The 21182-nt window shown below is 42.8% G+C and overlaps 2 protein-coding genes across 4 annotated transcripts; one reads left to right on the top strand and one right to left on the bottom strand.

Annotated features, from left to right (window-relative positions):
* Positions 1-107: 107 nt before the first annotated feature.
* On the top strand, positions 108-13536 carry hoga1 (4-hydroxy-2-oxoglutarate aldolase 1). 3 transcript variants are annotated; one of them, XR_015427497.1, is made up of 8 exons: positions 108-1030; positions 2679-2807; positions 5094-5221; positions 5989-6123; positions 9440-9536; positions 10812-10945; positions 11979-12196; positions 12828-13536. XR_015427497.1 is itself a non-coding variant. In XM_087144955.1 (7 exons), the coding sequence occupies exons 1-7, from the start codon at positions 784-786 to the stop codon at positions 12126-12128; spliced, it is 1020 nt and encodes a 339-aa protein (XP_087001081.1). In that variant the 5' UTR covers positions 110-783; the 3' UTR covers positions 12129-13536. The 3 variants fall into 3 exon arrangements, 2 of the variants coding, with proteins under 2 accessions (XP_087001081.1, XP_087001082.1); XM_087144955.1 differs by having other exon boundaries at positions 110-1030; positions 11979-13536; XM_087144956.1 differs by lacking the exon at positions 108-1030 and adding an exon at positions 1065-1244 and having other exon boundaries at positions 11979-13536.
* A 668-nt stretch (positions 13537-14204) lies between these two features.
* On the bottom strand, positions 14205-20994 carry efcab9 (EF-hand calcium binding domain 9). Its single transcript, XM_022238753.2, has 4 exons — positions 20782-20994; positions 20401-20549; positions 15561-15737; positions 14205-15328 (listed from the first exon to the last, which is right to left on the bottom strand). The coding sequence occupies exons 1-4, from the start codon at positions 20912-20914 to the stop codon at positions 15122-15124; spliced, it is 666 nt and encodes a 221-aa protein (XP_022094445.2). The 5' UTR covers positions 20915-20994; the 3' UTR covers positions 14205-15121.
* Between the last annotated feature and the right edge of the window lie 188 nt (positions 20995-21182).

Here is a 21182-nt window from a genome sequence, read left to right as displayed (position 1 = left end):
CTCCTGTGTGTGCAAGCTCATTAATATTTTGTGATACAACAGAGTTAATTGTAATAAGTGGCTAATTTTTTTGTACCTCGACTCGACGGTCATATCATAGTGACTCGAGTAGGGTCTTATAATTTCAAGTGACTCTAGTCGAGTTGCCAAAAACCTGACTCGAGTCAGACTCGAGTCATTACAACTCTGAGAAAGAGGTGCAATCAGAAAGAAGAACTCTTCGTTATACATGTACATCAATCTTGCGGCATAACCAAAAGTTGCTCGTTCTCAAAAATACTCCGGCTTATGGGCCTATTTTGCATTGCGCCGGCGGGCAGCTTCATCAGTAGAGTAAATTTGGGGGGATGATTTGCCCGGCCACGGAAATAGCGGGGATTGGGTGAGTTGGCGATATTCATGCCATGGATACAGATGTTCATCTGCTGATGTAATATGTAGTAAACTCCTGCAAAACCTTTATCCGGCGTATTCATGGCTTTTCAAACACTGTTCTTCCTTTTAGGTATTATTACATGCATTTTGGTTGTTAGATAGGAAGCCCGAAAACATCTTTAATATCCACGAAAAGTGTGGGATGAGATTTACGCCCATGAGCTGTATTCAGACCTAAGCCCGGAGTACGACCTCTGATGGGGGGACGATCTACACTGCGCACGCACCATGTACCAAGCGGCGCAACCAGCTTAACGCGATCTACGTAGCTTAGCGAGAAAGTTTTACCGACAGATTCGAACTTTGACCTGGGGTAATAGTCCGACATTTACTAGTGACAATCAGACAATGGCAGTCGTAGTCAGGAAGCTGCTGAAGTCACGAGTTTCAGAAGTCCTGGGCCACCTGGCAAGTTCTCCAAATAAAACTGGATGCCCTAGACCGTCACAAATTGCCAGGGCCATGGCAACTAAATCGAAAGTAGACCTAACCGGTGTTTTCCCGCCAATACCCACCCCCTTTGACGAGAAGGAGAACGTAAACTACGATAAAATGGCGAAGAATCTGCAGCGGTGGAACAGCATGCCGTTGCGTGGTAGGCAGGCCACCCCCACCTCATGTTATGAATGGAATTATACACTGGGCATGCCGCGGGGCAGGAGCCTCAGGCTAGTTAGGGTTCCACTCTTCATGCTCATTCATGTACCTGTACTGTGTATTTCCTCCCAAATTCGCTGGTATTCAAGTGCTCTTGGGAAAGAATTCCACATGTGGACTACACTCGATGCTAAGGTCATGCGTAGGCTATGGTATGCACAAACCTGTGAGACTTAAGTATTTCAATACTTTGTAAATGACTTCATGGCACTGGAGACTTGATCAAGTTGATGCTAAATTGAGAACAAATCTATGCACAAGTGATGGGAATTGTTGGCCACAAAGTTGAAATCTAAACAGACCATATGTACTGCATGCTGGCAATGTTGCAAGACGTTTGGGTGTTTTGAAAATGAAATACATAAACCTTATTGCAAATACTGCATGTGTGATTTTGCGCAATGGTAGAAAGGTATCGTGGGAAGGAAGAAGGGGCAATGTTTGCTCCTTTTCCTTCCCACAATGCCTTTCAACCATTGTGTAAAGTCACCCGTTCAGTATCTGTGATAAGGCTTGTGTAAGCCTATACATAATTAGGCCTAGCACAAGGAATGGGAGTTGAACAAAAATTCAAACTCCAAACAGACTTCCATGCAGCTTGCTTTGCAGCTACTCAGATACAGAGTTGGAGCTCACTAACCCCTTCGCGCCGGGACGCGGCTAGAAATGTAAAAATTGAGATCCTCAGCCCGCTTTTCAGCTATTATTCTCGGCCCACACTCGAGCGAACACAGTGAAAGAAGGCAGACCCTGGCTCTTGTATATAGGGTAATTGGCCTTTGTGTGTAGCCCAGAAATGAAAAGACCAAATTTGCATCATAATCACCAGTTAGCTTCACAATAGTCCCCACTTTGAAAAGAGGCAACGGGAATGTGGAAGCGTGAGTAGAGCCGCATGCCACCGAACAATCAGCCTTTTCACCGTGTAATTCAAAGCGTGCAGAGCACGCTGGGCCACAAACCGAGAATTTGCGGTTTGGCAGGTGGCCTTCGTGGCCAAGTGAGGCTGGAATTCTTGGAGTCGGCTTTCAGGAAGGAATTTCTGGCGTGAAAAGGTTAATTTAAGAATGTATTTTCATGTTCATTGTGGGTGGGCAGTCCGCCATGACTAAGTAGGCTGCTATGATATGGGATACTGCAGCATACATGCCATATGCAGCTCATGTCTTGGCATAATCAACATGTTTTCATACTTCTCTTCAATCAAGGGCTACATTTAGTTATAAAAAATAGATATATAAATTTCTCTGAGCTGCATTGTATGGCTAATGTTTGAGCGAATTCCATCATTTTTCTTGTTTGTTTTAATTATTGCATAGTGATAGACATTAAGATTGGTTTGAGAAAAAAAATTGGCAAAAAGCTTGTTGAGACAAGAATTGATTCTTTTTAAATCAATGGAAGTGTCTCGTATACAGGCACACATGTACAATAAAATCCAAAGAAACTTGTAAACTGATGGTGAGGAGCCTTTTTCGTCGAGGGGGATGTGTTGTACATGTACCTGTAGGTCGTAGAAAGCCAAAAATACAATATTTCACTGGTCTTTTTCTTTTTTTTTGCATCGTGTTTGGCTGGATAAAAAGGCTATGTGGTGCAAGGTTCCAACGGCGAATATGTTTTCCTGAACAAGGAGGAACGTGTTGAGGTGGTCCAGAGGGTTCGTCAGGCGACGCCAGCAGATAAACTTATCATTGCTGGCTCAGGCTGTGAATGTAAGTGTTCCATATGTGTTTTCATTCACAGGTCTTTTTTCCTACAGATGAAGGGTTCTTGAATTGGAAGCAGGGTTCTCCCCACGTGCAAACTTGCGTATCGCAATTATTTCTGCCCGATACGCAAAAAAACGGGCCGATACCCATTTTTCGTCCCCGATACGCACAATATAATTATGACAGTATGGCACAGAATTTTCTTACATAATGCAGATTGCATGTCCGGAAAATCTATATGAAAAAACACTTTAGTCCTGCATTTTTCCATGTACATGTACTGTACAGTACATGCATTGTGCACCACGCGTCGGCAGCCACACTGTACTGCACACCGTACATGTACATCGGCACTGAACGTTCCTCGTGGCTGGTGTTGCATGAAATCTAAACTTCCGTCATGGGCATCGTACTTGCACCGCGCGCAGGTGTGCTTTCTCTGTGCCGTGTGCTCAATACGCTACTGGGGCTGCTTTTACGAAGGTTACAATTTTATACTACCCCATTCGCAGACCTTACAACATCGATCCCACACACATTTTTTTTTTCATGGCAGCAGCCGTAGCCCTGTGTAAGAGTATTAATGGCATCTACGACGGGGACGATATTTCTCGTTGCCATATCACCACGCTTTGTCTCGCACACAATGGCAGAAACGCAATCAAAGATAGGCTCTTTTTTTAAGCCAATAACTTCAGCAGTCTGCGCTGAGGGAAACCCAAACGAAGCAGCCACCTGCAGCGGGTATTCTTTCTTGCCGATATACAAGAAAAGCCTTGTTTATTTTATATGAAGACAAAATCGGTTTATATTTTTATGAAATCTGTTTATTCCTTTAAGCTAATATTTTTGCCTTACAACTGAATGGAGCTCTTGGTTTTAGGTCTGATCAGCGAAACGGAAAGGTTGAAGCATGTATTAAAATTAAAACTGAATAAACGGGTGTTAATATCGTTGATTAAACAGCCACTACATGTTGTTGCATGTCTGAAACTTGTGCCTACAGGCCTAATAAGTAGTCCAGAAAGGAAAACTGGTCATTTGTTAAAATATTGATATCTGAAATTTAAAAAATATATTGAATTTGTTATGTTTTTCCTGAGAAAAACCTAGGAAATGCTCTAAAATGCAGCTGAGAGCATCTAAAGTCCAAAAATTTTCGGGGCCCTTGGGCTGGGTGTGGACCCTACGCCATGGCTTCGCAAAATGTTGGTAAACCACAATGGAAATCCCCCACAGTTTGGAAAAATCCTGGGGAGAACCCTGGGAAGTGTCAAATCGTAAAACGTAACATAATTATGGATAAAAACTGGGGGGGGGGAGGCTACATTACTCCAACTACCAAAAGGCCTTTAATTGGAATTATTTGCAGAGTCTCATTAAGTGGTCAGACCATTAGGGTTAGGTAGCATATCCAGGTTTTTTTTAGTCTGTCCCTCCAAAGGAAAGTGCCAGTACAAATTCTGAAATATTGGCACATTTTGATTCATGAAAAAATTGGCAACCTTCCTTGATCGATCAGTTACGCATGCCACTGGTCACAAAAATAGTCTTGTGTCATGCCAGTGTGATATTTGAGTCCTTGTCTGAGTGATATCGAGAAGTATATCAAAGATAGTATGGGACAGTAGAAATGTTATCACCCGATTACATTGTACATGTGAGCTTGTGATCATAGGTCGGAAGTTGAATATGTTTAGAGAATAGCTCTGCCAAATATATCCCCATGTCTGAAGCAGGAATCTTGATAAAAGACTCGTGTGTGAACTTGAGGCTGACTTATGGACTACATGTGTATTTTATATACGGTGTGTCCTCCCCCCCCCGTAGTGCAAACATTTACCGTCCCATTTTCAACATAAGCTGCCAACTGCTTACTACTTGCATGTTTTTCTCTTAAAAATGACCCATTCTATTTGCCTTTGGCAATCCAGATGTACCTTTATCCACCAGTAAGCACAAGTGGTCAACATTGATTTAGCGCCACCATTCAGTGACAAGGGGCACTGTACCCAGTGCTGTCCGAATCTCCCTTGATGTCATATTATTCAGGTGATATGCACGTTGGTTATTTCCAGTGATGAAAACCAGAAGGTTGCACAATTCACAAGTTTGGTGGCCTGTGTTTCTGAGCAGATCCTGTCTCATGAAAGGGTTACCAGTTTGATTGACTCTGAGTTCTGTATTTGAACAAACAGCAACCACAGATACAATTGAGATGAGCAAGATGATGTCTCATGAAAGGGTTACTAGTTTGATTGACTCTCAGTCTTGTATTTGAACAAACAGCAACCACAGACACAATTGAGATGAGCAAGATGATGGGGGAGGCAGGAGCGGACGCACTGCTGGTCGTTACTCCGTTCTACTTCAAAAACATGATGACCTCTGAGGCACTTATCAACCACTTCACAAAGGTGCCTGCACTGGAATCTTGTCCATGAATTCGTTTTCTGTGCCTTAGTTGTTTTTTTCTCAAACTCCACCCTATTTCAGGGCCTTTTTCAGGTTACACGTCTATATCACATGATCAGATCTTTCATTGAGAGGCATTGTGTGGATGGAAGCACAATACATGTACATGTAGGTTTATTTGACATCAACACTGGTACCTGATTGACCCTAACCCCCTAGGCCTTTTTATTAGGAACCATCCTGAATTCGACGAAATCCTCCGATTTTCAACATGAAAAAATTGCATTCAGCCCAAATCCTCCAAGATCCTCCGAAATTTCTTGAAAATGTCATTTGGAGGTGTGCCTAACTGCCCAAATCCTTCAAAATCCTCCGGCAATTCCTGTCATTATGTTGAGGCAGCGCAAATGGCACTCTTGAGCTGTGCAGCTGATTCAAAAGAAATATCGGGCTACATTTGTGTTTGACTAAGCACAAACACAAAAGGTCTAAGCCATGACCGTCACGTATGGCATCCTTCAAAATCAGCCATGCACTTTTGCCATACACCCTGAATCCTCCAAATTCCTCCACTTTGCAGAAAGGGATTTCGGAGGATTTGGGTTAATGAAGAAAGTATTTGGGTTTTGGAACGGTCAGTCAGAATTTCTGAAGTAAAGCAGAAAAAAAATGAAACTGGCTTCCTGCTATTTTCAGTTGGGTGTCGGGAGAGTTGTCAAAGCCCTTATATGCATGTAAAGCAGACCTTTCCTCTGTGTATTCAATGCAGGTGGCAGATAATTCTCCGGTACCAGTGGTTTTGTACAGTGTACCAGCTAACACTGGCCTTGACCTGCCAGTGGAGGTCGCTGTTGAACTCTCCAAACATCCAAACATCATCGGAATGAAGGAAAGTGGAGGAGACGTAAGGATTTAGTTACTTCCTTCCCCCCTCCCAGCAAAAATTTAGTTCAAGTGCTGAGCACCAAATCTGGGTGATCTGTAGTTATTTCACGTTTGACACCATGCACGTCCATACTGTATATAATCCGGTATCATTTGAGCAGTGCTTGAGAGCATTTTGAGATACATGTATGGATTATTGCCTGTCATGGAATTGTACAGAGGGACAAATCGTACCTGCCATATATAGAATACCGAAGTGAATATGTCATGCGCACGGTTATATGTGTAAAAGGCATAAACGCGAGACCCATCGCGTGAACCAACACGGGCACGTACTCCATTTGTTTGCACTACAATGTCTGGTTCAATGTGACGTCACACTTTGGTACTCTATAACCCGGATAGCCTAAGTTTGTGGAATGTGTTTTCTTTAACGTAAAGCTTGCCAGTAGTTCATTGAGTGCAGTCATTAGATTAGGTAATACACTGAAGATAGTGTCAGTTTCCAGTCGACGTTTTCCTGGGAATGATGTACATGATGTGGCAAGCCTTTTTAGGGAAGTTCTTGGAACATCAAGGTGGTGAGAAGGATTTCAGACAGATGCCAAATGAGAAACAGGCACATAGGTTAATTGTTCAGCTTGGCTCTTCCAATTTTTAAGAAGAAAGTCCCAACGTGCCAATAATTAAAACTTTCTTAGGAGATGTATTTTAGTGTAGCTGTAGGTGTTCCTCTGTAGATTTACCTTGAGAATGAATAGGCCTAATGATGACCGCTTCTCAGAAGACACATGATATCCAGGAACGTATCTAAGGAAATTCCTAGGTTCCTGTGGAATCTTTGAAAATAATAAATGTAATTAGCAGCAATGTTTCTATTAATATGGATCTACATGTATTAATAAAAATACAGTGCAAATTACTATATATAAATGCTTGGATATAATGTGGATAATTATATCCACCACCATAAATAAAATGCAAATGACTAAATGGGTCATTCTATAAATTTGGGGTTCAGTTTTTCTTGTTGTCCCTGTCACATCTGACATATGATTTTTGGCAAGCTGCAAAGCAAGTGCGAGCGTAATACCGATTTCCGTCTTCTGTCCATCCGGCCAGCCGTCCACCCTCAAATGTTAAATTTTTTCCTTGCAGGTCCATAGGTGTTAAAATGTGCCACTGAGTGCTTGTTTGCTCTTCTTGGAATTCCATTGGTATTTAAATGGTCTCATCTGGCATTAACGCTTAGAAACTTATGAATATAATGAAAAAATTATAAAAGTTGAATGTTAAAGTTTTGAGTGTTATTGTGTACTTACCCTGTGGTGCATAGAGTATACACATGTATGTACTTAGCACTCCCGTAATGTACATGTATGTATGGAAAGACAGCGTTTAGACACATACAAATCATACATGTACAGTATGTGGGGAAAATGTAAAGGATTGGGGGGGGGGGACTCCTAGTGACAGATTAGGATATTGGTTGGAGGAGGATCGTGGGGACAGGGTACATGTATGTAAAAAGTGGATGAAATGCTGGATAAGGTTGGCATAATGGTTGGGCTGGATAAGTGGGATGATGGGACAGCCTGAGTAAGAAGTGAAAGGAATGATGGGCAGGAGTGGAGTAGGAGATGGATAGGATGATGGGGAAGGGGCAGAATAGGAGATGGATAGGATGATGGGGGGGTGGAGTAGGAAAGGGATGGGATGATTGGGAGGGGGCAGAGTAGGAGATTGATAGGATGATGCGGGGGTGGAGTAGGAAAGGGATGGGATGATTGGGAGGGGGCAGAGTAGGAAATGGATGGAAAGATAAGGTGGATGTGGGATTGGAGATAGATGGGATTAGGGGCGGAGTCAAAGTAGACATGGTAGATATGGGATGATGGGATATGGATGATGGGGGTAGAATTGTAGAGGATAGGATGATGGGTTGGATACAAAGTGCCGAACTGTACTTAAGAGGAATTTTAATTATGCACCATCCATCAAACTCACAAATGCACTGCTTATATAATTATCCAGGTCTAGTCTGACTGTACTAGACCCACTTTCTACAGGCATTCTTCTCTCCTGTAAAGAACTGTGAAGCCTTTGTACCTGTATCTCTCTAGTTAGTGGTCTTTGTTGATTAACTTTTAAATGACAGGCACCTTTCAACACACAGTCTGCACACAGCACTAACTAGTTTTTTTTCTCCTAGATTACAATGAATTTTATTGCTAAGGTTGATAAAATATCTTGTACATCTGTATTGCAGTCATATGTCAACCAATGTTGTAAAATTTTGATGAAGCTTGGTTAGTATTTTCTTGTTTTATTTAGTAACCCTATAAGTTGGATGTATCGTACCTAATATTACAGGAAAGAAATTCAAACTTATAACAAGCAGCAAGCCATGGCGGCTTTGCCGTTCTAGTTTAAGTTCAGAACACACTGTGTAATTTCCAAGAGTGATGAATTGATGCAAATTACCTGCCAAACAATAGAAATAGTTTGAAATGAATTTCAGTGATATTTCCGTGTCAATTTACGCAGGTATGTATTAACCACTTCGTGCCGGGGCATTTTCCAATGATGCTGGGCCAGCATGACTATCATTTTTTCCGTTTTCAAAATCCTTCAAAAATTCATCATCTCATTTAACGGTCGTTTATAGCCACACAAGGTAATCTTTAGGCACCACTCTAAGTTGACAGGTGACCTTCATTGACGCCCGAGTATTTCAGCCAGGCCTGCAGCCTTGTAAACAGAGCCCAGATTGTGCGGTGTTATATAACTGTCTTTTGTTCACGAACCTGGCTCAGTGCACTGCTGACCTCTTTTCAATAGAGGCCAGATTAGCATGCAGCGGTGCTGTGTGGCTTATCGTCGCGGTGGTGCAGCGCTTTTGTCCCCGGTGGTAATCCACTCGCTCTCAATGCCCCAAACCCTGGTATAGGGTTTCAAAACAAGGCTGGATTATCACCACTTTTGAGAGTGAAAAATGCCGGTAATGCCCAGCAGCCTGGTCTTTTGTTCAGAGTACGGTCTTTTGTTACAGGGCCCTGTTTCCTTTGTCCGAGTTCGGAGACCCCGGCCACCCATATAGACCATACATGTACGTCTCCAATCCCAGAGTCCCCGGCAGGAAGTGGTTAACAGGGACACAAAAATGTCACACTTTTGGACCCCGACTTTATAGAACAATCTCTATATGAATGTATAGATACAATGTGGATAATTATATCCATCACCATAAATACAATGCAAATTTCCAATTTTGAGGTACATGTATTACATAAGACTGATAATTCTGTACTGTGTTTCTACTGTTTCTGCCTAAGGTGACCAAAATTGGACTGATTGTCCATCGTACCAAAAATAGTAACTTCCAGATGCTTGCAGGATCGGCAGGATTCTTTCTGCAGTCATTATCTGTCGGTGAGTCGTACATTTGTTTTGTGTTTTCACTTGGTATGCTGTACCCCAAAAGTGAGGCCCTTGCTGCGCGATGTCTCTGCAAAGTGCAGAATGCTCTACGATGATTATTCTCCTGTGGTTATAGAGCGTGCTAAGGAATTTCATGCTGGCCCATGTCGGTAGAGAAGCCTCAGTTGATGCGCATGTGCCCATGAGCCAAGTGTTCTTTGTGAGCATGTGAAATGCACTAATTCTCAGAGCAGATTTATTTTTGGGGGGGCTCAGTAAGCAAAGTGTCCTAATATACTGACCAAAGTTGCACAGTTATTATCCTCCGAATCGGTTGAATGGGGCACTTAAAGAGAATGCCTTAGACTTCAGTCTGTCACTGGAGGGGAATGGTGCCTAGCGGTTGATTCTTGACTCATAATCGGGGGTTTGAATCCAGCCAGCTGCTGGTCATAAGTTTGGCCATGGGCAAGTCACTTCTCCCCTGCTTGGCTCTGTGCACCCAGAGGAATAACACAAGCTAGTCAGAGCTTTTGTATCAAACTCATTCCAAATTTTCAAAAGGTCACATCATGCAAGAGGCAGAAGACTTTAACTCTGTACAGGTTTTTCTCATTAAAATGAGTACTGTGGAGATTTATGTGTTCTCACTGTCAGAAGTGAAGCATCGATGTGAATCTCATCAGGTGCATGAATGTAATAATTTGGACCATTGTGTGCACCTGCTTATCTACAAGTCCACCTTGCCATTTGTGTGGTAAGGAACGTGCATGCATTCCAAGGCCAAGTCCAAAGCACTTGGCCTCTCTATTAACAAAATGAGCTAGTTGGGTATTCCAACAGCACACGCCAAGCACAGGGCTATTCAGGAACAGTTACGCAATAGTCTCTCCCATCAGTGCAGCCATACAGTGACTCATCACCTGTGCGCTTTGTTCCCGAAGATCTTGGCTTTTTGGTATACCGAACTGGCTCATTAGGAGCCTGTAGGAAATGAATGACAGTGCGGCTTGGTGGCTTGCATAGGTACATATGTAATTTATAGCCGCAGCGAAGATATTTGGATGTAACCTTATATGCTGGAACCAGCTAACAACTTTCTCAATCACACACAGTGGAGATCAGGCACAGAAGAGCATGGCACAGGATGCAGTTGCACAATTTCAGGAAGTTGGGAGGCTATTCTGAGTTTCCTTGTTGACAGCAATCTGAAACCTCAAATTTTTCCCCAGTGGCTAAATTCAGGGGGTGTTTTGAAAGATTTCCCATTACTTCATTTGGTCCAAGGTGCGGTGGGTGGAGTGTGCGCCCTTGCCAATGTGCTCGGTCGTGAAGTGTGCCAGGTACAACAGCTTTTCAATGAAGGCAAGATGGAAGAAGCCATGGAACTGCAGCACAGATTGATCGAGCCAAATAGTGGGGTTAGTAGGATGGAAACAAATGTGGACAGGGTCAACTTGTATTGGATGACGGTATTAAGCCCAAGAACTCTAACAGGAAATACTCCAACCTGCAGGAATGAAGTGATACTTTTTATTGGGGGGGGGGTGGGGTGGCACAGTGTGACAGATTTTTCAGATTTTTTAAGGAAACCATAGTATTCAATGTTAAGGAGGGCATGTTCTTCCCATTGTCAGGAGACTTGCTTTGGGGCATTACGGCCTGTCTAATGATGGCTAGACTGCCCCTTTCATGAATCTATCAAATCCTTGAATATCTTCTGGTGACTTTTTGAAAGATTCACGAGGGTGAATTTTAAAGGATAGATCAGTATCATTCAACATGGGATTAGTTGTGAAAACCTCAGTAGATCCAAAGAGCCAGTGGTTCAGGCCCTGGTTTGGTCAAACTTGTTCCCAGAAAAACTGGGGAGTTATAGCACTATTTTGTGGAGTTATTTGAAAAACCCATGTGTGTATGCATGAGCAAGTTCGTGTGAAATGCACACTGCTTACAGTTGTGTGGGATTATCCCAACAGTCATCAATCCTCATTTTCAATGTGATTTGACATAGCCACACGAAGTCATGATTTAACGGCCTAGTTTTTCTGAGGACATACGTACCTGGTACGCGTACCTTTCTATTTGTCCCTTATACATGTATCTGGGAGATTTGGGCAAGGACGAAGGGTTATGGTTGCAAGTAGCAGTTCGAAGATGACAAATCTTGGTGAGAAGTTGATTGCAAGTCTAATCACGAGTTGTGTCACAAGTTGTGGGTCACAGGTGTTGAAGTAAACGGGATGAACAATTCCTTTGTCACAGGTCATTTGAATAGCTTCTGACACATGCCTGGATGACTTGTAATTGGCATGTACATGTAGTTGTACTTGTGACTGCCGTGAAGGGGACACAGTGTAGGGTAGCTAGGCTAACAAAGCACTGTAGGCTCAGTGCAGTCTTCTTGACGTAAAAATGCCAGCCTTTTTTTTTTTTTTTCGTTAACTTGCACAGGTGACCAAAGGCTTTGGTGTGCCGGGTCTGAAAACTGCCATGGAGTGGTTTGGCCTCTACGGGGGACCAGTCCGTGCCCCGCTGCTGCCGCTCACCGAGGCCCAGAAGGTGAGGCTGCGAGAGCTATTCACCAGGAATGGGTTCCTGTGAGGGCTGGCTGGTAGGCTTCAGTGGCAACCCTAGACCGTTTGCATTCCTTGCTGCCTTCTCGGACACAGGTGGATGATGGCCTGGTCTCAAGTTCCCAACACTGTAGTAAAACATCGCTTTCATTGGCCACATTTTGCTTGTAGATAGCCAAAGAAAGAAACCCAGGCCACTTTGACAAATGCTGCACATGAATTTTACAATACCTGAAAACCCTTCCAAATTCATTCCCTCTGCCAGTGTGCCTCATGTATGTTTCATTTTTGTTTTTAAAAATGTAATTTCTGATAAAATGTTCAAGCAAAACTGCCTCTTTTTGCTTGGGTTAAGCGATTTTCAGCATTTCAGCAGTAAATCCATGTACATGTATGTCAAAATTTGTGCAGATCTGATTTGGACAGGCAATGGTGATAGCTGCAGAAATGAAACAAATTTGTACTTGTGACATATCATTGCCAGTGGGTTTGACCTCAGAATTTCTTCAGTTTTTGCTTCATGATATCAGTAGGTCTAAGCATAAACTTGACGAGGTGTATGTGAAATACTTCAATCAAGCTGCATGATGGAGTGATTGTTGAAACCTTTCCCAGCTTACTCTGAAATGTTTTGGACTCTTGTTTGTCTGATTACTGAATTTTTTTGTAGAAAGTGGTCCCTGATTGTAGTTTGTTGAGGAGATTGGATTTTTGTTTTTCCATACAGACATACTGTTGGCAGGTACCAGTGGCAGAAATGTGGTACATTATATGGGGGGGGTGCTTTGGAGCCCTTATTTTCTGGAGGTGGGCACTCAGTGGATTTTGTCAGAATTGAAAATAGCAACCAAAGCAGATTTTTTTTCCTTCTCTAATTTCTGAGGGGGAGAGGCCTGGGGGTGGGGGGGGGTTAATGTACACCATGGAAGCAAACTCCAAGGAGGCAGTGTTGGCTCCGCAGAGAGATCAGTCTTGAGTTCAGTTCCCTTCTGATAAACGGAGCGCATCATGTGAAATGTCACGACCTTCAGAGCCCACGCTTCTTTGTCAAGAGATCGCTTCCATGATGTACCCGCAAAGAGCACCCTCTCTGTGTGTATGCAACACTCCAAACAACACTCACTCAGGAAGTCATTTGACGTGTGTCAAGGAGAAGTTCCACAGTATCTTATGGTGAAGTTTCTTCTATGATGGTCCGTCATTAGAATGATACAAACATGATGGACAGTCTTGTTAATTGGAATGGAAGAAGCTGTCCCTGGCAAGTTTGTATAGCAGAGGAGAGGATATAGGGATTGTTATGTCTTCCTAGAAGTGGTGGGGGGAATCTTTCAGTATTTATTTGGAAAGAGTATGCAATTAATATTTTTAGCAGTTCTTTGATTTGCGTCATATGGGAAGCTTGGAAGCATAAATGAACGAGGGTTTTCTTGTAAGATTGCCTCCTGTCAGTTAATGACTTGCGTCATCCTCAGGTGCAGCTTCAATCAGGCAAAGCTTCAAGGAACGACTGTGAATTGATTGACACCACTCGATATCCTGTGCTCAAATCATACAATCCTCCTGTAGTTTAGGGGGAAAACGCATGTGGTTGTGCTTGGGGGGAGAGATGTAATTTATATTGTCAGGATTCCTTGAATTTGCATGTTCCGAAAGCTTGGTAATGTAACAAATTATTTAAGGCTTTTCCTGCAGGGTTGCCTTCTACCAACCGATTTATAATGTAACCCCTAGAGGAACTGTAAAGTACGTGGATTCTTGTTGAATATGCCCATTGGCTAAGGGTGGGGAGGTGGGTGGATCACATGCGGACATCCTTGCCCCTTGGGTGCTGCCCCATTTGAAAGTTAGAAATGTATGCAACCCTTTGCACCCCCTTAAATAAAACAAAAAGAGAGCTACCACAGGTGCTCCCTCGGAAATTTCTGCGGGTACATGCGATGGCTCTCTTTTAATTATGCCACTGGATATTTCAAAGTTTAAATGAAGACCTGTAATAATTGATGCACCTGTCTGTGTAAGCAGAGGATGATAGCGGAGGGCAAATGAGCCTCCCATTGCCCCCTCCCCCCCAAAAAAAATCGGCCGTGAAAAATTACAGAAGGCATTTTTGAGGGGGGCTATTTTATTTACCTTCCTGAAAGTAGGAAAGATTACTCACAAATCTTGCTTCATCCCTCAGAAAAGCAATAAAGGTTAAACTAAGAAAATTCCAATTTTTTACCCCCCCCACCAGAACAACTCCCCCAAAAAACTTTCGTTCTAAAGCTGCTCTAAGTGGACAAGGACCATTTAAAAAAAATTTTAACAGGAAAAAGTATCTCAGTTTGGATTTTGCAAGAGGTGATACGTTATGGTCATTATCTCAGCATTCTGTGAATCTCGGCCTGTCTTGATAAATATTGGCAAAGCCAAGAGTACTAGCTTTGAAATTATACCATGAAAGCAATTAAGGATAAAGTCCCCAGTACTAAAATGGCTAAGTTTAGGTCTCAAGTCAATTTTATGGGAAATGTTTCAACATTTTGCACCAAAACTAATCAGCCCTAAGAGTGGTACTGTGTTTCTCTGTCTGAGTGATGTAATTTTGATGTTAGAATTTTGCCACAATTCTATGAACATATTATATAAAATTTGTCAGCAATTGTGTGAAGTTTTCCATTTTCTATTTTCCAAACTGAATTTTATATTTACTAGCAATGAAATTATTGTTTGTTCATCGTATGTTAGAAGCGATTATATATCAGTGTATACGATCAAAGATTTCACAGCATTTTAATAAAGAAATTTACAAAGTGTGTCTACATATATACACAACACTAACCCCGGCTCATTGAGTCAGTTAAAAAATTCCTAGGATTGATACAGCTTTGAGATGAAAACATCTGGTTTGGAGGAGATCCAGGGAACCGTAAGGGCACTATAGCTTCCCTGATACCCCTTCATACATGCGTGTGTCAATCGCCAAGTGCCCTGTGGGTGATACATTAAGCCAGACTTGGCACTTACTCGAGCCTTGCTTCATTGCAAAGCGCAGGAATAGCAAGACGGAATCACCCCGCCCAAGACACCCCGATCCCCGCGCTCCAACCTTGCCAGTTTCCGCCTCGCTCTCTCTTCTTTCTGCCGTCGGCGGCGCTCCAGTTTTTCCCGTTTCTCGCGGTCGATCTCGTTCTGCCTGTCGATGCAGGCCATTGCAAACATCTTGAACTCTTTGTAGTCAAGCTCCTGGAAAGACGTCGATCGAGAAAAGTAGGCATCAGTGTCTTTTTTCATATTCACGTCTTTCACAATGGCTCAGTATTAACATGTTAGACGATTGATTTGTACACAGCCTCGTCACGGGGTAACCTTTTCACACCAAATCACCAGCGCCCCTAGTTTCAGTAACAAAAGATAGAAGTTTAGTCTTACACTCTTGAAATCGGAGTGTATTATGTCAAGGGATTGACATTCATACCTCGTCTCCCGAGATGTCAAAGTCCTTGAAGATCTGGCTGACGGCGGCCCCCTGAAAATTGAAGAGAAACCCGAAAGCGGAGAACTCCTCGGCCGAAATGCTCTGGCTGCGATCCTCATCCAGGAGCTCAAAGACCGTACGAGAATGCCGGTAGATGAACTGCTTCTCCTCTTTGTCCTATTATGCAAACAGTTGGACGGAAGCGGGAACACATTGAAATATTTGAAGTAGCTGAGAGGCGTCTCAACGCTTCTTCATTTCATCTGGCAAACTCCACGTCGCTTCCATGATAGAAACAATGTACGTTCAAATGTCTTGGAAACCCTATTTTATTATATTACGCTCTAAAAGCGTAGGATAATCAGAAGCCAACCACATACTATCATTTTAAAATAAGTTACAGAGATACTTTTTAATACATGTATTTACTTAATTATATTATTCAGTGCCAAATTCGAAGAATCGATCGATCACTTAAAAAAAATCGGCGTTTTTCTTTAATTGGTTTACGTTAACAATAAGGGAATAAACTTTTAACAGAGTTCAGGTAATAAACAGCTGCTACTGAAAATTGCGCAGCTTAGTGGAGATTTTGCTGTGATATAGGTCCATACCCTCCAACTTTTAGGCTGTAAACAGAGAAAGCCAATAGTTTGGTCTATTTAATTTCCCTTCAAAAAGTTTGTTAAAATGCCCCCCAATGAAGGCCACAAAAGCTACATGAATTCTATATAATTTTTTTTTCAAATTTTAGGCCCCTCAAACAAGTCCCCCACCCCTCCGAAAATTTGATTATCACGAAAAACGAATAATTGCACGACGGTGATATACAGGAGTGCAAAAATCATGAGTTGTACACTGTTGTTTTAAATTACTTCATGCAAATACACAAGGATTTTTGATGGGAATAAGTGGATTACTTGGTTCTGTCCGAGGCTCCCGCTGGAACAAAACTGCGACTTGGGAAGGGACTTGTCCAAAATCTGGAAGCTTTGATTTCTGAAAACGTCATGTGGAATATTTTGTGGATACAGCAACTGCTACAGGGCTGCATTTTATTCTATTTTTTTTCGTAAGCTATTGCTTGATGGTTATTTGTTGCCTGATATATTTTGTGGACGTGGCGAAATGAACGATTCTATGAAGTACGCAACGAAAATTCGTAACGAGGGAGTCACGGTCACGTTCCATACTTACTTACTCATCCAATTCAACCTTACTGTCATAGTTCGGGACTGGACATCCGGGATGATGTACACACAATAGAGGACATCAAAACACATTATTCTGTTTGTATGAATTCTTATTTACAACTTGCTTCCCCAAAGGATTTACAAATATTCCAAACATAAAATATAAAATAAAATTAGAGGTGTGACGCGACAGAGGGCGCTAGTCACTAGGCACAGTGCAGAGTTATAGATGGCGCTCTGCCCAGTAGCAGCGGCAGATGTTAGGCGCGCATAGCTAGCTGTGTGTTAAGCAAGCGCGGCGCATAGGCTCCGCCTTGTGCATTGTGCGATAGGGCAGCGGAAGTCACTGCTTAGTCGCGTGCGCGGGCGTGGTCAGAGCAGAGCCAAAGATTGTATAGCGGCGCTATCCAATCTTTGGTATGGCATGGTCAGAGCATGCAGCGCGAAAGCTATAAAGGCGCGCGATGCGCCTACGCGCGCCTTTATAGCTTTCGGAGGAGTAGTCGTCCTGGCCTGCGCCTGATCAAGCTTAGGGCTGATCCTGAGGTAGGTAAGGGTCGAGAATCCTGTGCAAGGGTTAAAGTTACCTAGCCTAGTGTGACTGTGCCTAAGTCCGAGTGGTGCGTGTGTTGTTGAGGGGCTCGGTAGGTCGGAGGGGCTGTTTGGTAGTGCGGTATAGTTCCTGATAGGAGCTTGCGGTCGATGCAAGGGCGGATTGCTATCTCGTGACGCGAGTTGCGTGTAGCGCGCGCAGCCCAAGCCCCGTAGACTTGCTAAAGTCCCTGATTCGGCACTGGATGTCCACAATTAATTGTGGTGTTCGCTGCTCTGGGCGAAGTCTGGTCACATACAGTCTCCCCGTCAATAGCGCCCTCTACTGGTGTATTGGTTGAGTGTGTTGATGAATAAACCAGCCGCTTGTTAATTATTGTATATAAGTCAGGAGTCCAGGCGAAGTTATTTCAAGTCAGGTCTGTCCGGGTTACGTCATTAAGTTTCGACCAATCAGATTAGCCATCATCTCGACGAAGACCAACTTTCTTGGGGGACGGTATACTTCGGTCCCAACGGACTCGTCCCTAGCCGCTCAGGGACTTTCCGGCGTGCCGTCCGAAGCGCCGAGCCTCGAGGAAGAGGGCGCCCTCGCCTTCGTCGGAGGGGCGCGGCGCCACAGAGGTTTCAACAGCGAAGTTTCCATGTTAGAAAATATGTCAGTAAATACTCAATATCTGCTGACCCCAAATGCCTAAAATTTGACAGGATGTATTCACGTTTGCACTGAATACTGGACAGATGTTGGTCTTGGGCAATCAAAATACCCCAGCGAGTTGAGTGTTTAAAATTATATCACCTTTCTTATCCACAATTAATTAAATCAGCAAGGACTTCAACACAAAATGTCTACAGTTTTCACGATGCTTGGCATAATAAATACTAGAAGTTTCTGGTGTTTACAGAGTTACAGTTACATGTATTGATATACATTCATGTATAATAATACATAGACATTCTCAAGGACAGAATGGTAGCTAATGTCTGCCTCATAGGGATTGCAAACATCAAAAAACTTCCTCTATCACTCGAGTTAAATGGATCATCAAAATCTGAACTTTGACTAGGATGTTCGTAATCCTTAAACACATTACCATGAATCGGACACTTAGCACAGAATATTTGTTAATTAACTCTAGCACTCGCTGCAATACATTTCAAAATGGACTTAAACAAGCAATTTTGACCTTTTAAAAAAAAAATCATCAATATCAATGAATAACTTACAGTTAATCTTCTTTTGCTTCACTTAGAGTCTTCTTCGCCCATCGCCTGGTCCAGAACTTCTCCACACAGAATGCCAAAAGTGGCATAAAAGGAGAGCCAAACTGGCGCAAAATTCCTCACGCACAAAATTACACTCTGAGAGCACACAGCTCAACTTGCATGTCAGCACGAAGCATCAGCTCCACTCTGGAACACAGGCAACTACAGACAGGGCATGCAGTGAATCCTACACTTCTCGTGTCTAGTGCTAGTGGTGTTCTGCTTCTGGGGCAACGCCCATGCTAACGTATACCAGCCTAGAGACAAAGCATGCCCTGCATCCTACTATACCCGGTACATTATTCTAGCCCACTAGAGAATAGAGATAGGGCCTACATTGTCTAGCCCACTATAGTCCCAAATTCGCAATAGTATACCTAGATGAACTATGGCCTCACTAATCCTTAAGTGCACTGAATGAAAGGAGGAAGATTCTTCAACTACTGGCTTTCCACACCTGAATCTAAATAATCTGGCTGGGGAGAACATGACTGAAATACTTTACTGTACAGCACGTGTGTTTCACCCCCATTCCACGTGTGGAAATTAACTTGTGACAAAGTTAACAAGCGATCACATTGAAACTCCTTGTATACGCTCTAGAAGGCTTAAACCGAATAAAACACCACAGAATCATGAAAGGAAATGCTACGTAAATATGAAATTTAGCCTCAAAGCGGTTGCTAAGATGATAAATTATTTCCATTTTCAATCAATCACTTGGTCTTTGTTTCCACTAAATTTCTCAATTTTAGAAGTTTTCGCAGAACAGTAAAACACAGAAAGGCCAAAATTTCAACTACACAATACAATCAGTTATATGCAGCTAGATTTTTTTGTTCGACTCTCGTGAGTTATATTTGACACTTCTGTGTTTTACGTGCATAAACCGATATCCAGCCACGTACCGTGTAGGGACACTGCGGCCTGTTGCGCGTGTACATGTGCATGTACAGGTTCGTGGAATTTTTTGACCGGAGCCGGTATATTCATGTGGTTCATGCGTGTATAGTATAAATGTAAAACTGGGGATATATACCGTAAATTTCAAAATTTTCCTGGTAATTTTATAATGACAGACAGATCTCGGTTTCAATAGTAAACTTCATGTTAACTTGCTGTACTTTTATGTTCGTCTCGCAAGGCCGTAAGATTATGCGGGATGAACGGAATCCGTGCTGAGTTAGGTCGATATGAAAAAAATCTAGCGCAAAACCGTAAGCAAATTTAAAACCTTCACACCTTTCTCCACCACCGCCCACCTTTGGAAACTTAGGGAAACCTTCGAATTCTTGGTTTAGAGGCTTCAAAAATCGCATCGAAACGTAAACAAATTACCGCTTACGAAAATAGTTCTCACAAAAATCAATAGTTTTGACCACTCTGGTACTATTTCTCAATTTTATTTTCACAAAACACGCTATGAAAAGGCCTTTTCTTACCTTGAAAATATTTTGGGCTGGAATGTTTATTTCCAGAAAGTGAAAATAAGATGTAAATTTCATGAAATGAAGCAGCTGTTTGCCTGGCACGAATTCCCATTGCCCATCACGCATGCAAATGACCCTAAAAAGGGGACATGCGCAGTTAATAATTTCCCTCTGAAACATGTCTGTACACCAAAACAAAGATGCCAGAATTCAAGAAAGCAAAGGTTTAAAAGGGAAAAAAAAGAATCTACTCACGACACACATATATTCAACATCTTGGTCGATCCATATTACTTTGCCGCAAGTTGATGCCAGGTATGGTTCTAACGAACATAATTATTGGCAGTCAGTACGCAGCACACTCGTACGGTTACAAGAACGGATGAGATTATTGATTACCTTGAGAGAAATCAGAATGCACGCCAACAAGTAGAACTCATCGAAATCTATGCGACCAGATCCATCTACATCCAGCATGTCGAAGACATTGTAGATGTGGGCCTTGCTCAGGTCAGTCACGGCATGCAGAAAGTTGTAGAACTGTATGTCTATCAGCCATGGACAGGGAATATTAAACATTACATTGTGCCAGCCCCACAAAATAGGGCTGTGGTGGCTCGCTTTTACAATCCTGTCTCTTATCTGTCGCCACCACAAGAGACAAGATTGTAAAAGCGAGCCAGTACAGCCCTATTTGTGGGGCTACGTGTAGGCCTACTCATTATCTTCGACTTCTTCGCCTACAAAATGATTCTCTCAATCGGTTGAACAAGTTCTCACCGTTCAAGGACATTTCGTTGTGAACGTCCAGTAACTTGAAGTATTCGAGCAGTATATTGACGTTCTTGCCCGACAGCATGCTGTACGTTTTATCCAAATGCATGCACTGTAAAATTCCCGCCTTTATTTTCATTTTCTGTGGACTTCCGTTTCAAAAGCCAAGTAACCCTGCTCAAAGAGCACGTGCGTTTGCACACATACATTTAGAACTCCCGCGCGCTTCGATAAGGCAAGCGCGACGTTCTGGCAGGGAGAGCGCCATTCTCCGGCGCTTGGGAACTGGGGCAGCGCCACGGACGTATACACAAAAAAACCGGACTTGCAACCAAAGATTGTATAGCGCTGCGCGGCGCTATACAATCTTTGCTTGCAACGCCTTTGTATGAAATAGAAGCCAACCA

The sequence above is a fragment of the Acanthaster planci genome, linkage group LG13, assembly GCF_054643075.1.
Source record: "Acanthaster planci isolate LZ-2023a linkage group LG13, COTS_SCS, whole genome shotgun sequence".
Taxonomy (NCBI): Eukaryota; Metazoa; Echinodermata; class Asteroidea; order Valvatida; family Acanthasteridae; genus Acanthaster; species Acanthaster planci.
This window is presented reverse-complemented; position numbering and strand designations above follow the sequence as displayed.

What these genes read in the sequence shown, in the direction of transcription:
- hoga1 (XM_087144955.1), top strand. Translation starts at nt 784, where the DNA reads ATGGCAGTCGTAGTCAGGAAGCTGCTGAAGTCACGAGTTTCAGAAGTC. An exon ending in TGCTGGCTCAGGCTGTGAAT is followed by an intron (nt 2,808 to 5,093) that starts GTAAGTGTTCCA and finishes TTGAACAAACAG; the next exon opens with CAACCACAGACACAATTGAG. An exon ending in TGAAGGAAAGTGGAGGAGAC is followed by an intron (nt 6,124 to 9,439) that starts GTAAGGATTTAG and finishes TTTCTGCCTAAG; the next exon opens with GTGACCAAAATTGGACTGAT.
- efcab9 (XM_022238753.2), bottom strand. Translation starts at nt 20,914, where the DNA reads ATGAAAATAAAGGCGGGAATTTTACAGTGCATGCATTTGGATAAAACG. An exon ending in CAACGAAATGTCCTTGAACG is followed by an intron (nt 20,550 to 20,781) that starts GTGAGAACTTGT and finishes CATGGCTGATAG; the next exon opens with ACATACAGTTCTACAACTTT. An exon ending in GCATTCTGATTTCTCTCAAG is followed by an intron (nt 15,738 to 20,400) that starts GTAATCAATAAT and finishes TTTGCATAATAG; the next exon opens with GACAAAGAGGAGAAGCAGTT.